General features: G+C 50.9%; 1 protein-coding gene across 9 annotated transcripts in view; it reads left to right on the top strand.

The window, feature by feature from the left end:
• LOC127911283 (protein jagged-1b-like) overlaps positions 1-14,228 on the top strand; it is a 251,790-nt gene that overhangs the window by 182,841 nt on the left and 54,721 nt on the right. For 8 of the 9 annotated variants that reach the window (XR_008077703.1, XR_008077707.1, XR_008077702.1 and 5 more), the window contains exons 18-20: positions 4,354-4,470; positions 5,509-5,536; positions 10,277-10,362. Coding sequence is in view for 2 of the 9 variants with exons in the window: in XM_052477449.1 (XP_052333409.1) it covers positions 4,354-4,470; positions 5,509-5,536; positions 10,277-10,362 (231 nt within the window). In the remaining 7 variants the exon portion in view is untranslated. The remainder of the gene's footprint in view (positions 1-4,353; positions 4,471-5,508; positions 5,537-10,276; positions 10,363-14,228) is intronic. The other variant, XM_052477450.1, reaches the window with a different exon arrangement.

Below are 14,228 nucleotides of genomic sequence, written 5' to 3'. Positions count from 1 at the left end.
TAGTCTGGGAGGGAGGGAGGGGCTACCTGTAATATAGGTGAGTTAGTCTGGGAGGGAGGGAGGGGGCTACCTGTAATATAGGTGAGTTAGTCTGGGTGGGAGGGAGGGGCTACCTGTAATATAGGTGAGTTAGTCTGGGTGGGAGGGAGGGGCTACCTGTAATATAGGTGAGTTAGTCTGGGTGGGAGGGAGGGGCTACCTGTAATATAGGTGAGTTAGTCTGGGTGGGAGGGAGGGGCTACCTGTAATATAGGTGAGTTAGTCTGGGAGGGAGGGAGGGGCTACCTGTAATATAGGTGAGTTAGTCTGGGTGGGAGGGAGGGGGCTACCTGTAATATAGGTGAGTTAGTCTGGGAGGGAGGGAGGGGCTACCTGTAATATAGGTGAGTTAGTCTGGGAGGGAGGGAGGGGGCTACCTGTAATATAGGTGAGTTAGTCTGGGAGGGAGGGAGGGGCTACCTGTAATATAGGTGAGTTAGTCTGGGAGGGAGGGAGGGGCTACCTGTAATATAGGTGAGTTAGTCTGGGAGGGAGGGTAGGGGCTACCTGTAATATAGGTGAGTTAGTCTGGGTGGAGGGAGGGGGCTACCTGTAATATAGGTGAGTTAGTCTGGGTGGGAGGGAGGGGCTACCTGTAATATAGGTGAGTTAGTCTGGGAGGGAGGGAGGGGCTACCTGTAATATAGGTGAGTTAGTCTGGGAGGGAGGGAGGGGGCTACCTGTAATATAGGTGAGTTAGTCTGGGTGGGAGGGAGGGCTACCTGTAATATAGGTGAGTTAGTCTGGGTGGGAGGGAGGGGCTACCTGTAATATAGGTGAGTTAGTCTGGGAGGGAGGAGGGGGCTACCTGTAATATAGGTGAGTTAGTCTGGGTGGGAGGGAGGGGGCTACCTGTAATATAGGTGAGTTAGTCTGGGTGGGAGGGAGGGGGCTACCTGTAATATAGGTGAGTTAGTCTGGGGGGGGGGGGCTACCTGTAATATAGGTGAGTTAGTCTGGGTGGGAGGGAGGGGCTACCTGTAATATAGGTGAGTTAGTCTGGGAGGGAGGGAGGGGCTACCTGTAATATAGGTGAGTTAGTCTGGGTGGGAGGGAGGGGCTACCTGTAATATAGGTGAGTTAGTCTGGGTGGGAGGGAGGGGCTACCTGTAATATAGGTGAGTTAGTCTGGGAGGGAGGGAGGGGGCTACCTGTAATATAGGTGAGTTAGTCTGGGAGGGAGGAGGGGCTACCTGTAATATAGGTGAGTTAGTCTGGGTGGGAGGGAGGGGGCTACCTGTAATATAGGTGAGTTAGTCTGGGTGGGAGGGAGGGGGCTACCTGTAATATAGGTGAGTTAGTCTGGGTGGGAGGGAGGGGGCTACCTGTAATATAGGTGAGTTAGTCTGGGAGGGGAGGGAGGGGGGGGGGCTACCTGTAATATAGGTGAGTTAGTCTGGGAGGGAGGGAGGGGCTACCTGTAATATAGGTGAGTTAGTCTGGGAGGGAGGGAGGGGGCTACCTGTAATATAGGTGAGTTAGTCTGGGTGGGAGGGGGCTACCTGTAATATAGGTGAGTTAGTCTGGGGAGGGAGGGAGGGGCTACCTGTAATATAGGTGAGTTAGTCTGGGTGGGAGGGAGGGGCTACCTGTAATATAGGTGAGTTAGTCTGGGTGGGAGGGAGGGGCTACCTGTAATATAGGTGAGTTAGTCTGGGAGGGAGGGAGGGCTACCTGTAATATAGGTGAGTTAGTCTGGGAGGGAGGAGGGGCTACCTGTAATATAGGTGAGTTAGTCTGGGTGGGAGGAGGGGGCTACCTGTAATATAGGTGAGTTAGTCTGGGTGGGAGGGAGGGCTACCTGTAATATAGGTGAGTTAGTCTGGGTGGGAGGGGAGGGGCTACCTGTAATATAGGTGAGTTAGTCTGGGTGGGAGGGAGGGAGGCTACCTGTAATATAGGTGAGTTAGTCTGGGTGGGAGGGAGGGGCTACCTGTAATATAGGTGAGTTAGTCTGGGAGGGAGGGAGGGGCTACCTGTAATATAGGTGAGTTAGTCTGGGTGGGAGGGAGGGGCTACCTGTAATATAGGTGAGTTAGTCTGGGAGGGAGGGGCTACCTGTAATATAGGTGAGTTAGTCTGGGTGGGAGGGAGGGGCTACCTGTAATATAGGTGAGTTAGTCTGGGTGGGAGGGGGCTACCTGTAATATAGGTGAGTTAGTCTGGGTGGGAGGGAGGGGCTACCTGTAATATAGGTGAGTTAGTCTGGGTGGGAGGGAGTCTGGGGGGCTACCTGTAATATAGGTGAGTTAGTCTGGGTGGGAGGGAGGGGCTACCTGTAATATAGGTGAGTTAGTCTGGGAGGGAGGGGGCTACCTGTAATATAGGTGAGTTAGTCTGGGTGGGAGGGAGGGGCTACCTGTAATATAGGTGAGTTAGTCTGGGTGGGAGGGAGGGGCTACCTGTAATATAGGTGAGTTAGTCTGGGTGGGAGGGAGGGGCTACCTGTAATATAGGTGAGTTAGTCTGGGTGGGAGGGAGGGGCTACCTGTAATATAGGTGAGTTAGTCTGGGTGGGAGGGAGGGGCTACCTGTAATATAGGTGAGTTAGTCTGGGTGGGAGGAGGGGCTACCTGTAATATAGGTGAGTTAGTCTGGGTGGGAGGGGGGGGCTACCTGTAATATAGGTGAGTTAGTCTGGGTGGGAGGAGGGCTACCTGTAATATAGGTGAGTTAGTCTGGGTGGGAGGGAGGGCTACCTGTAATATAGGTGAGTTAGTCTGGGTGGGAGGGAGGGGCTACCTGTAATATAGGTGAGTTAGTCTGGGGGAGGGAGGGAGGGGCTACCTGTAATATAGGTGAGTTAGTCTGGGAGGGGAGGGAGGGGGTGCTAATATAGGTGAGTAGTCTGGGTGGGATATAGGTGAGAGTTAGTCTGGGAGGGAGGGAGGGGCTACCTGTAATATAGGTGAGTTAGTCTGGGTGGGAGGGAGGGGCTACCTGTAATATAGGTGAGTTAGTCTGGGAGGGAGGGCTACCTGTAATATAGGTGAGTTAGTCTGGGAGGGGAGGGGAGGGGCTACCTGTAATATAGGTGAGTTAGTCTGGGAGGGAGGGAGGGGGCTACCTGTAATATAGGTGAGTTAGTCTGGGAGGGAGGGAGGGGCTACCTGTAATATAGGTGAGTTAGTCTGGGAGTCTGGGGGGGAGGGGCTACCTGTAATATAGGTGAGTTAGTCTGGGAGGGAGGGAGGGGGCTACCTGTAATATAGGTGAGTTAGTCTGGGTGGGAGGGAGGGGGGCTACCTGTAATATAGGTGAGTTAGTCTGGGTGGGAGGGAGGGGGCTACCTGTAATATAGGTGAGTTAGTCTGGGTGGGAGGAGGGGCTACCTGTAATATAGGTGAGTTAGTCTGGGTGGGAGGGAGGGGCTACCTGTAATATAGGTGAGTTAGTCTGGGTGGGAGGGAGGGGCTACCTGTAATATAGGTGAGTTAGTCTGGGTGGGAGGGAGGGGCTACCTGTAATATAGGTGAGTTAGTCTGGGAGGGAGGGGGGCTACCTGTAATATAGGTGAGTTAGTCTGGGTGGGAGGGGCTGCCTGTAATATAGGTGAGTTTAGTCTGGGAGGGAGGGAGGGGGCTACCTGTAATATAGGTGAGTTAGTCTGGGTGGGAGGGAGGGGGCTACCTGTAATATAGGTGAGTTAGTCTGGGAGGGAGGGGGCTACCTGTAATATAGGTGAGTTAGTCTGGGTGGGAGGGAGGGGGCTACCTGTAATATAGGTGAGTTAGTCTGGGTGGGAGGGAGGGAGGGGCTACCTGTAATATAGGTGAGTTAGTCTGGGTGGGAGGGAGGGGCTACCTGTAATATAGGTGAGTTAGTCTGGGTGGGAGGGAGGGGCTACCTGTAATATAGGTGAGTTAGTCTGGGTGGGAGGGAGGGGCTACCTGTAATATAGGTGAGTTAGTCTGGGAGGGAGGGAGGGGGGGGGCTACCTGTAATATAGGTGAGTTAGTCTGGGAGGGAGGGAGGGAGGGGCTACCTGTAATATAGGTGAGTTAGTCTGGGAGGGAGGGAGGGAGGGGCTACCTGTAATATAGGTGAGTTAGTCTGGGAGGGAGGGAGGGAGGGAGGGAGGGAGGGGGCTACCTGTAATATAGGTGAGTTAGTCTGGGAGGGAGGGAGGGGCTGCCTGTAATATAGCTGTGTTAGTCCCCTCCTCCCTCCCCTGGCTCTAGACCAATAGGCACTAACCAGGCTGTTAGGATTTTATTTCAACTCATCTAATAGGACACACAATGTTTTTAAACGTTTAGCTGAATTTGACCCAGATGAACTAATGCTACTGACTCACCTCTCCTCCTCCTCTAGCTAAGAACAGCAGCTGTCTTCCTAACCCCTGTCAGTACGGGGGAACCTGTGTGACCAGCGGGGACTCCTTCACCTGCGTCTGCAAGGAGGGCTGGGAGGGAGACACCTGTAAACAGAGTGGGTACACAACACAGGTCTTCTGGCCTACCTGTTCTATCACTCCCTGTGTTCCCTGCTTAGAGGAAGATGGCCTTGAGAATGGGGGAGGGGCAGGGTTCTGGATGGGGGAGGAGCAGGGTTCTGGATGGGGGAGGAGCAAGGTTCTGGATGGGGGAGGAGCAGGGTTCTGGATGGGGGAGGAGCAGGGTTCTGGATGGGGGAGGAGCAGGGTTCTGGATGGGGGAGGAGCAGGGTTCTGGATGGGGGGAGGCAGGATTCTGGATGGGGGAGGAGCAGGGTTCTGGATGGGGGAGGAGCAGGGTTCTGGATGGGGGAGGAGCAGGATTCTGGATGGGGGAGGAGCAGGGTTCTGGATGGGGGAGGGGCAGGGTTCTGGATGGGGGAGGAGCAGGATTCTGGAGGGGGAGGAGCAGGGTTCTGGATGGGGGAGGAGCAGGATTCTGGATGGGGGAGGGGCAGGGGCAGGGTTCTGAATGGGGGAGGCAGGATTCTGGATGGGGAGGAGCAGGGTTCTGGATGGGGAGGAGCAGGATTCTGGATGGGGGAGGAGCAGGGTTCTGGATGGGGAGGTGCAGCGGTTCTGCATAGGGGGAGCAGGGTTCTGGACAGGGGGGGGAGAGTTCTGGATGGGGAGGATAGGGACGTGGGTATAGGGGCGGGGGTGTATGGGGGTAGGGGCAGGGGTGTATGGGGATAGGGGTGTGGGTGTATGGGGATAGGGCGGGGGTGTATGGGGATAGGGGCGGGGGTGTATGGGGATTGGGGCGGGGGTGTATGGGGGTAGGGGAATGGGGTGTATGGGGGTAGGGGCGGGGGTAGGGGCGGTGGTGTACCTCTTGACACTCATGTCTCTCTCTGTCTCTGTCTCTCTGTCTCTGTCTCTGTCTCTCTCTGTCTCTGTCCCTCTCTCTCTGTCTCTGTCTCTGTCTCTGTCTCTCTCTCTCTCTCTCTCTCTCTCTCTCTCTCTCTCTCTCTCTCTCTGTCTCTCCCTCTCTCCACATGCGTGTGAAAATAACTCCTCTCTCTTTTTTCCAGATACCAACGACTGTAATCCCCACCCATGGTAAGTGGAACACATTTCCTATTGAGTCAGACAAGACAGATCAGAACAAGGTGTTCCTCTACTTTGCACCGTACCAAATATTTAAACATGTTCTATAGCCTGCCAAATGGGTGGGTTCTGGCCCAGATATATTATTTCAAATGATGCCAAATAGTATTTGAACCCAGGTTTATTCTGCAGTCTGTACTGAACTATAATGGTTAGGAAGGAGGACACAGACTATACTGGTTAGGAAGGAGGACACAGACTATACTGGTTAGGAAGGAGGACACAGACTATAATGGTTAGGAAGGACACAGACTATAATGGTTAGGAAGGAGGACACAGACTATAATGGTTAGGAAGGAGGACACAGACTATAATGGTTAGGAAGGACACAGACTATAATGGTTAGGAAGGAGGACACAGACTATAATGGTTAGGAAGGACACAGACTATAATGGTTAGGAAGGAGGACACAGACTATAATGGTTAGGAAGGAGGACACAGACTATAATGGTTAGGAAGGACACAGACTATAATGGTTAGGAAGGACACAGACTATAATGGTTAGGAAGGACACAGACTATAATGGTTAGGAAGGACACAGACTATAATGGTTAGGAAGGACACAGACTATAATGGTTAGGAAGGACACAGACTATAATGGTTAGGAAGGACACAGACTATAATGGTTAGGAAGGACACAGACTATAATGGTTAGGAAGGACACAGACTATAATGGTTAGGAAGGACACAGACTATAATGGTTAGGAAGGACACAGACTATAATGGTTAGGAAGGACACAGACTATAATGGTTAGGAAGGAGGACACAGACTATAATGGTTAGGAAGGACACAGACTATAATGGTTAGGAAGGAGGACACAGACTATAATGGTTAGGAAGGACACAGACTATAATGGTTAGGAAGGAGGTCACAGACTATAATGGTTAGGAAGGACACAGACTATAATGGTTAGGAAGGAGGACACAGACTATAATGGTTAGGAAGGAGGACACAGACTATAATGGTTAGGAAGGACACAGACTATAATGGCAGGCCTTTCTAATCGACCTGGCCCGGGTATCCTGGAAGGACATTGACCTCATCCCGTCAGTTGAGGATGCATGGTCATTCTTTAAAAGTAACTTCCTCACCATTTTAGATAAGCATGCTCCGTTCAAAAAATGCAGAACTAAGAACAGATATAGCCCTTGGTTCACTTCAGACCTGACTGCCCTCGATCAGCACAAAAACATCCTGTGGCGGACTGCAATAGCATCGAATAGTCCCCGCGATATGCAACTGTTCAGGGAAGTCAGGAACCAATACACGCAGTCAGTCAGGAAAGCTAAGGCCAGCTTCTTCAGGCAGAAGTTTGCATCCTGTAGCTCCAACTCCAAAAAGTTCTGGGACACTGTGAAGTCCATGGAGAACAAGAGCACCTCCTCCCAGCTGCCCACTGCACTGAGGCTAGGTAACACGGTCACCACTGATAAATCCATGATTATCGAAAACTTCAATAAGCACTTCTCAACGGCTGGCCATGCCTTCCGCCTGGCTACTCCAACCTCGGCCAACAGCTCCGCTCCCCCCGCAGCTCCTCGCCCAAGCCTCTCCAGGTTCTCCTTTACCCAAATCCAGATAGCAGATGTTCTGAAAGAGCTGCAAAACCTGGACCCGTACAAATCAGCTGGGCTTGACAATCTGGACCCGCTATTTCTGAAACTATCTGCCGCCATTGTCGCAACCCCTATTACCAGCCTGTTCAACCTCTCTTTCATATCGTCTGAGATCCCCAAGGATTGGAAAGCTGCCGCAGTCATCCCCCTCTTCAAAGGGGAGACACCCTGGACCCAAACTGCTATAGACCTATATCCATCCTGCCCTGCCTATCTAAGGTCTTCGAAAGCCAAGTCAACAAACAGGTCACTGACCATCTCGAATCCCACCGTACCTTCTCCGCTATGCAATCTGGTTTCCGAGCCGGTCACGGGTGCACCTCAGCCACACTCAAGTTACTAAACGATATCATAACCGCCATCGATAAAAGACAGTACTGTGCAGCCGTCTTCATCGACCTCGCCAAGGCTTTCGACTCTGTCAATCACCATATTCTTATCGGCAGACTCAACAGCCTCGGTTTTCGGATGACTGCCTTGCCTGGTTCACCAATTACTTTGCAGACAGAGGTCAGTGTGTCAAATCGGAGGGCATGCTGTCCGGTCCTCTGGCAGTCTCTATGGGGGTGCCACAGGGTTCAATTCTCGGGCCGACTCTTTTCTCTGTATATATCAATGATGTTGCTCTTGCTGCGGGCGATTCCCTGATCCACCTCTACGCAGACGACACCATTCTATATACTTTCGGCCCGTCATTGGACACTGTGCTATCAAACCTCCAAACGAGCTTCAATGCCATACAGCACTCCTTCCGTGGCCTCCAACTGCTCTTAAACGCGAGTAAAACCAAATGCATGCTTTTCAACCGATCGCTGCCTGCACCCGCATGCCCGACTAGCATCACCACCCTGGATGGTTCCGACCTTGAATATGTGGACATCTATAAGTACCTAGGTGTCTGGCTAGACTGCAAACTCTCCTTCCAGACTCACATCAAACATCTCCAATCAAAAATCAAATCAAGAGTCGGCTTTCTATTCCGCAACAAAGCCTCCTTCACTCACGCTGCCAAGCTTACCCTAGTAAAACTGACTATCCTACCGATCCTCGACCGGCGATGTCATCTACAAAATGGCTTCCAACACTCTACTCAGCAAACTGGATGCAGTCTATCACAGTGCCATCCGTTTTGTCACTAAAGCACCTTATACCACCCACCACTGCGACTTGTATGCTCTAGTCGGCTGGCCCTCACTACATATTCGTCGCCAGACCCACTGGCTCCAGGTCATCTACAAGTCCATGCTAGGTAAAGCTCCGCCTTATCTCAGCTCACTGGTCACGATGGCAACACCCATCCGTAGCACGCGCTCCAGCAGGTGTATCTCACTGATCATCCCTAAAGCCAACACCTCATTTGGCCGCCTTTCGTTCCAGTACTCTGCTGCCTGTGACTGGAACGAATTGCAAAATCGCTGAAGTTGGAGACTTTTATCTCCCTCACCAACTTCAAACATCAGCTATCCGAGCAGCTAACCGATCGCTGCAGCTGTACATAGTCTATAGGTAAATAGCTCACCCATTTTCACCTACCTCATTCCCATACTGTTTTTATACTGTTTTTATTTATTTACTTTTCTGCTCTTTTGCACACCAATATCTCTACCTGTACATGACCATTTGATCATTTATCACTCCAGTGTTAATCTGCAAAATTGTATTATTCGCCTACCTCCTCATGCCTTTTGCACACATTGTATATAGACTGCCAATTTTTTTTTCTTTTTCTACTGTGTTATTGACTTGCTAATTGTTTACTCCATGTGTAACTCTGTGTTGTCTGTTCACACTGCTATGCTTTATCTTGGCCAGGTCGCAGTTGCAAATGAGAACTTGTTCTCAACTAGCCTACCTGGTTAAATAAAGGTGAAATAAAAAAATAAAAAAAATAGGAAGGAGGACACAGACTATAATGGTTAGGAAGGACACAGTACTGGTATTACTAGTTATGGTAGTACTGGTTATGGTAGTACTGGTTATGGTATTACTGGTTATGGTAGTACTGGTTATGGTATTACTGGTTATGGTATTACTGGTTATGGTAGTACTAGTTATGGTAGTACTGGTTATGGTATTACTGGTTATGATTGTACTAGTTATGGTAGTACTAGTTATTGTAGTACTTGTTATGGTAGTACTGGTTATGGTATTACTGGTTATGGTTGTAGTAGTTATGGTAGTACTAGTCATGTTGGATATAGATATCCCCCTGCCCTTCCTAGTTTGAAATATGTCCCAAATTGCACCCTATTCCCTGCAGAGTACACTACTTTAGACCAGGGCCCATAGGGTTCTATGTAGAGGATAAGGGTGTCATTTGGGACCTAGTCTGAGAGACTTCAGTTTGACCAAGATGTTTTGATGTTGTTCTGAGACTGAACCCTCTCTCTCTCTGTCTCTCTCCCTCCTCTCCTCTCCCCCTTCTCCCCTCTCCTCCCTCCTCTTCTCTCCTCCCTCCTCCCCTCTCACCCCTCCTCCCCTCTCACCCCTCCTCTCTCCCTCCTCTCCTCTCACCCCTGAACCCTCTCTCTCTCTGTCTCTCTCTGTCTCTCTCCCTCCTCTCCTCTCCTCCCTCCTCCCCTCTCACCCCTCCCTCCCTCCTCTCCTCTCACCCCTCCTTTCTCACTTCTCTTTTCTCACCTCTTCTCTCCTCTCCTCCCTCCTCCCCTCACCCCTCCTCTCCTCCCTCCTCTTCTCTCCTCCCTCCCCCTCTTTTCCCTCCTCCCCTCTCACCCCTTCTCTCCTCTCACCCCTCCTCTCCTCTCCTCTCCTCCCTCCTCCCCTCTCCCCCTTCTCCCCTCTCCTCCCTCCTCTTCTCTCCTCCCTCCTCCCCTCTTTTCCCTCCTCCCCTCTCCTCCCTTCTCTCCTCCCTCCTCCCCTCTCACCCCTTCTCTCCTCTCACCCCTCCTCCCCTCTCACCCCTCCTCCCCTCTCCTCCCTTCTCTCCTCCCTCCTCCCCTCTCAACCCTCCTCTCCTCCCTCCTCCCCTCTCCTCTCGTCCCTCCTCCCCTCTCGTCCCTCCTCTCCTCTCCTCCCTCCTCCCCTCTTCTCTCCTCTTCCTCTCCTCCTCTCCAGTTATAACAGTGGGACCTGTGTGGATGGTGATAACTGGTATCGATGTGAGTGCACTCCAGGGTTCGCTGGGCCAGACTGCAGGATCAGTACGTATTAACATGGACTCTCCCTCCTCATCCACCCACTCTGGCTGAGCCTTAAGTTAGTGACTGGGTTCGGGCTGGGGCCGAGGAGAAGGGACAGTCACTTACACGGCCAGATCTCCCTCTGCCGGTGATTAAACAGCCAGGTCTCTCTCTCTACAGGTGATTAAACAGCCAGGTCTCTCTCTCTGCCGGTGATTAAACAGCCAGGTCTCTCTCTCTGCCGGTGATTAAACAGCCAGGTCTCTCTCTCTACAGGTGATTAAACAGCCAGGTCTCTCTCTACAGGTGATTAAACAGCCAGGTCTCTCTCTGCAGGTGATTAAACAGCCAGGTCTCTCTCTCTACAGGTGATTAAACAGCCAGGTCTCTCTCTACAGGTGATTAAACAGCCAGGTCTCTCTCTGCAGGTGATTAAACAGCCAGGTCTCTCTCTACAGGTGATTAAACAGCCAGGTCTCTCTCTCTACAGGTGATTAAACAGCCAGGTCTCTCTCTCTACAGGTGATTAAACAGCCAGGTCTCTCTCTGCAGGTGATTAAACAGCCAGGTCTCTCTCTCTGCAGGTGATTAAACAGCCAGGTCTCTCTCTGCAGGTGATTAAACAGCCAGGTCTCTCTCTCTGCAGGTGATTAAACAGCCAGGTCTCTCTCTACAGGTGATTAAACAGCCAGGTCTCTCTCTACAGGTGATTAAACAGCCAGGTCTCTCTCTGCAGGTGATTAAACAGCCAGGTCTCTCTCTGCAGGTGATTAAACAGCCAGGTCTCTCTCTGCAGGTGATTAAACAGCCAGGTCTCTCTGCAGGTGATTAAACAGCCAGGTCTCTCTCTGCAGGTGATTAAACAGCCAGGTCTCTCTCTGCAGGTGATTAAACAGCCAGGTCTCTCTCTACAGGTGATTAAACAGCCAGGTCTCTCTCTGCAGGTGATTAAACAGCCAGGTCTCTCTCTGCAGGTGATTAAACAGCCAGGTCTCTCTCTCTACAGGTGATTAAACAGCCAGGTCTCTCTCTGCAGGTGATTAAACAGCCAGGTCTCTCTCTGCAGGTGATTACACAGCCAGGTCTCTCTCTGCAGGTGATTAAACAGCCAGGTCTCTCTCTGCAGGTGATTAAACAGCCAGGTCTCTCTCTCTACAGGTGATTAAACAGCCAGGTCTCTCTCTACAGGTGATTAAACAGCCAGGTCTCTCTCTGCAGGTGATTAAACAGCCAGGTCTCTCTCTACAGGTGATTAAACAGCCAGGTCTCTCTCTGCAGGTGATTAAACAGCCAGGTCTCTCTCTGCAGGTGATTAAACAGCCAGGTCTCTCTCTGCAGGTGATTAAACAGCCAGGTCTCTCTCTGCAGGTGATTAAACAGCCAGGTCTCTCTCTACAGGTGATTAAACAGCCAGGTCTCTCTCTCTACAGGTGATTAAACAGCCAGGTCTCTCTCTACAGGTGATTAAACAGCCAGGTCTCTCTCTACAGGTGATTAAACAGCCAGGTCTCTCTCTCTGCAGGTGATTAAACAGCCAGGTCTCTCTCTGCAGGTGATTAAACAGCCAGGTCTCTCTCTCTACAGGTGATTAAACAGCCAGGTCTCTCTCTGCAGGTGATTAAACAGCCAGGTCTCTCTCTGCAGGTGATTAAACAGCCAGGTCTCTCTCTGCAGGTGATTAAACAGCCAGGTCTCTCTCTACAGGTGATTAAACAGCCAGGTCTCTCTCTCTACAGGTGATTAAACAGCCAGGTCTCTCTCTACAGGTGATTAAACAGCCAGGTCTCTCTCTGCAGGTGATTAAACAGCCAGGTCTCTCTCTGCAGGTGATTAAACAGCCAGGTCTCTCTCTACAGGTGATTAAACAGCCAGGTCTCTCTCTGCAGGTGATTAAACAGCCAGGTCTCTCTCTGCCGGTGATTAAACAGCCAGGTCTCTCTCTGCAGGTGATTAAACAGCCAGGTCTCTCTCTGCAGGTGATTAAACAGCCAGGTCTCTCTCTGCAGGTGATTAAACAGCCAGGTCTCTCTCTGCAGGTGATTAAACAGCCAGGTCTCTCTCTACAGGTGATTAAACAGCCAGGTCTCTCTCTACAGGTGATTAAACAGCCAGGTCTCTCTCTACAGGTGATTAAACAGCCAGGTCTCTCTCTGCAGGTGATTAAACAGCCAGGTCTCTCTCTCTACAGGTGATTAAACAGCCAGGTCTCTCTCTCTGCAGGTGATTAAACAGCCAGGTCTCTCTCTGCAGGTGATTAAACAGCCAGGTCTCTCTCTACAGGTGATTAAACAGCCAGGTCTCTCTCTCTACAGGTGATTAAACAGCCAGGTCTCTCTCTACAGGTGATTAAACAGCCAGGTCTCTCTCTCTACAGGTGATTAAACAGCCAGGTCTCTCTCTACAGGTGATTAAACAGCCAGGTCTCTCTCTACAGGTGATTAAACAGCCAGGTCTCTCTCTCTACAGGTGATTAAACAGCCAGGTCTCTCTCTACAGGTGATTAAACAGCCAGGTCTCTCTCTGCAGGTGATTAAACAGCCAGGTCTCTCTCTACAGGTGATTAAACAGCCAGGTCTCTCTCTCTGCAGGTGATTAAACAGCCAGGTCTCTCTCTGCAGGTGATTAAACAGCCAGGTCTCTCTCTACAGGTGATTAAACAGCCAGGTCTCTCTCTACAGGTGATTAAACAGCCAGGTCTCTCTCTACAGGTGATTAAACAGCCAGGTCTCTCTCTCTGCAGGTGATTAAACAGCCAGGTCTCTCTCTGCAGGTGATTAAACAGCCAGGTCTCTCTCTGCAGGTGATTAAACAGCCAGGTCTCTCTCTACAGGTGATTAAACAGCCAGGTCTCTCTCTACAGGTGATTAAACAGCCAGGTCTCTCTCTACAGGTGATTAAACAGCCAGGTCTCTCTCTCTACAGGTGATTAAACAGCCAGGTCTCTCTCTGCAGGTGATTAAACAGCCAGGTCTCTCTCTGCAGGTGATTAAACAGCCAGGTCTCTCTCTGCAGGTGATTAAACAGCCAGGTCTCTCTCTACAGGTGATTAAACAGCCAGGTCTCTCTCTCTACAGGTGATTAAACAGCCAGGTCTCTCTCTCTACAGGTGATTAAACAGCCAGGTCTCTCTCTACAGGTGATTAAACAGCCAGGTCTCTCTCTACAGGTGATTAAACAGCCAGGTCTCTCTCTGCAGGTGATTAAACAGCCAGGTCTCTCTCTGCAGGTGATTAAACAGCCAGGTCTCTCTCTGCAGGTGATTAAACAGCCAGGTCTCTCTCTGCAGGTGATTAAACAGCCAGGTCTCTCTCTCTGCAGGTGATTAAACAGCCAGGTCTCTCTCTGCAGGTGATTAAACAGCCAGGTCTCTCTCTCTGCAGGTGATTAAACAGCCAGGTCTCTCTCTGCAGGTGATTAAACAGCCAGGTCTCTCTCTCTACAGGTGATTAAACAGCCAGGTCTCTCTCTACAGGTGATTAAACAGCCAGGTCTCTCTCTCTGCAGGTGATTAAACAGCCAGGTCTCTCTCTGCAGGTGATTAAACAGCCAGGTCTCTCTCTACAGGTGATTAAACAGCCAGGTCTCTCTCTACAGGTGATTAAACAGCCAGGTCTCTCTCTCTGCAGGTGATTAAACAGCCAGGTCTCTCTCTACAGGTGATTAAACAGCCAGGTCTCTCTCTCTACAGGTGATTAAACAGCCAGGTCTCTCTCTACAGGTGATTAAACAGCCAGGTCTCTCTCTCTACAGGTGATTAAACAGCCAGGTCTCTCTCTGCAGGTGATTAAACAGCCAGGTCTCTCTCTACAGGTGATTAAACAGCCAGGTCTCTCTCTACAGGTGATTAAACAGCCAGGTCTCTCTCTCTACAGGTGATTAAACAGCCA

The sequence above is a fragment of the Oncorhynchus keta genome, chromosome 24, assembly GCF_023373465.1.
Source record: "Oncorhynchus keta strain PuntledgeMale-10-30-2019 chromosome 24, Oket_V2, whole genome shotgun sequence".
Lineage (NCBI taxonomy): Eukaryota > Metazoa > Chordata > Actinopteri > Salmoniformes > Salmonidae > Oncorhynchus > Oncorhynchus keta.
The sequence above is the reverse complement of the archived record's forward strand: the minus strand, read 5'-3'. Positions and strand labels throughout refer to the sequence as shown.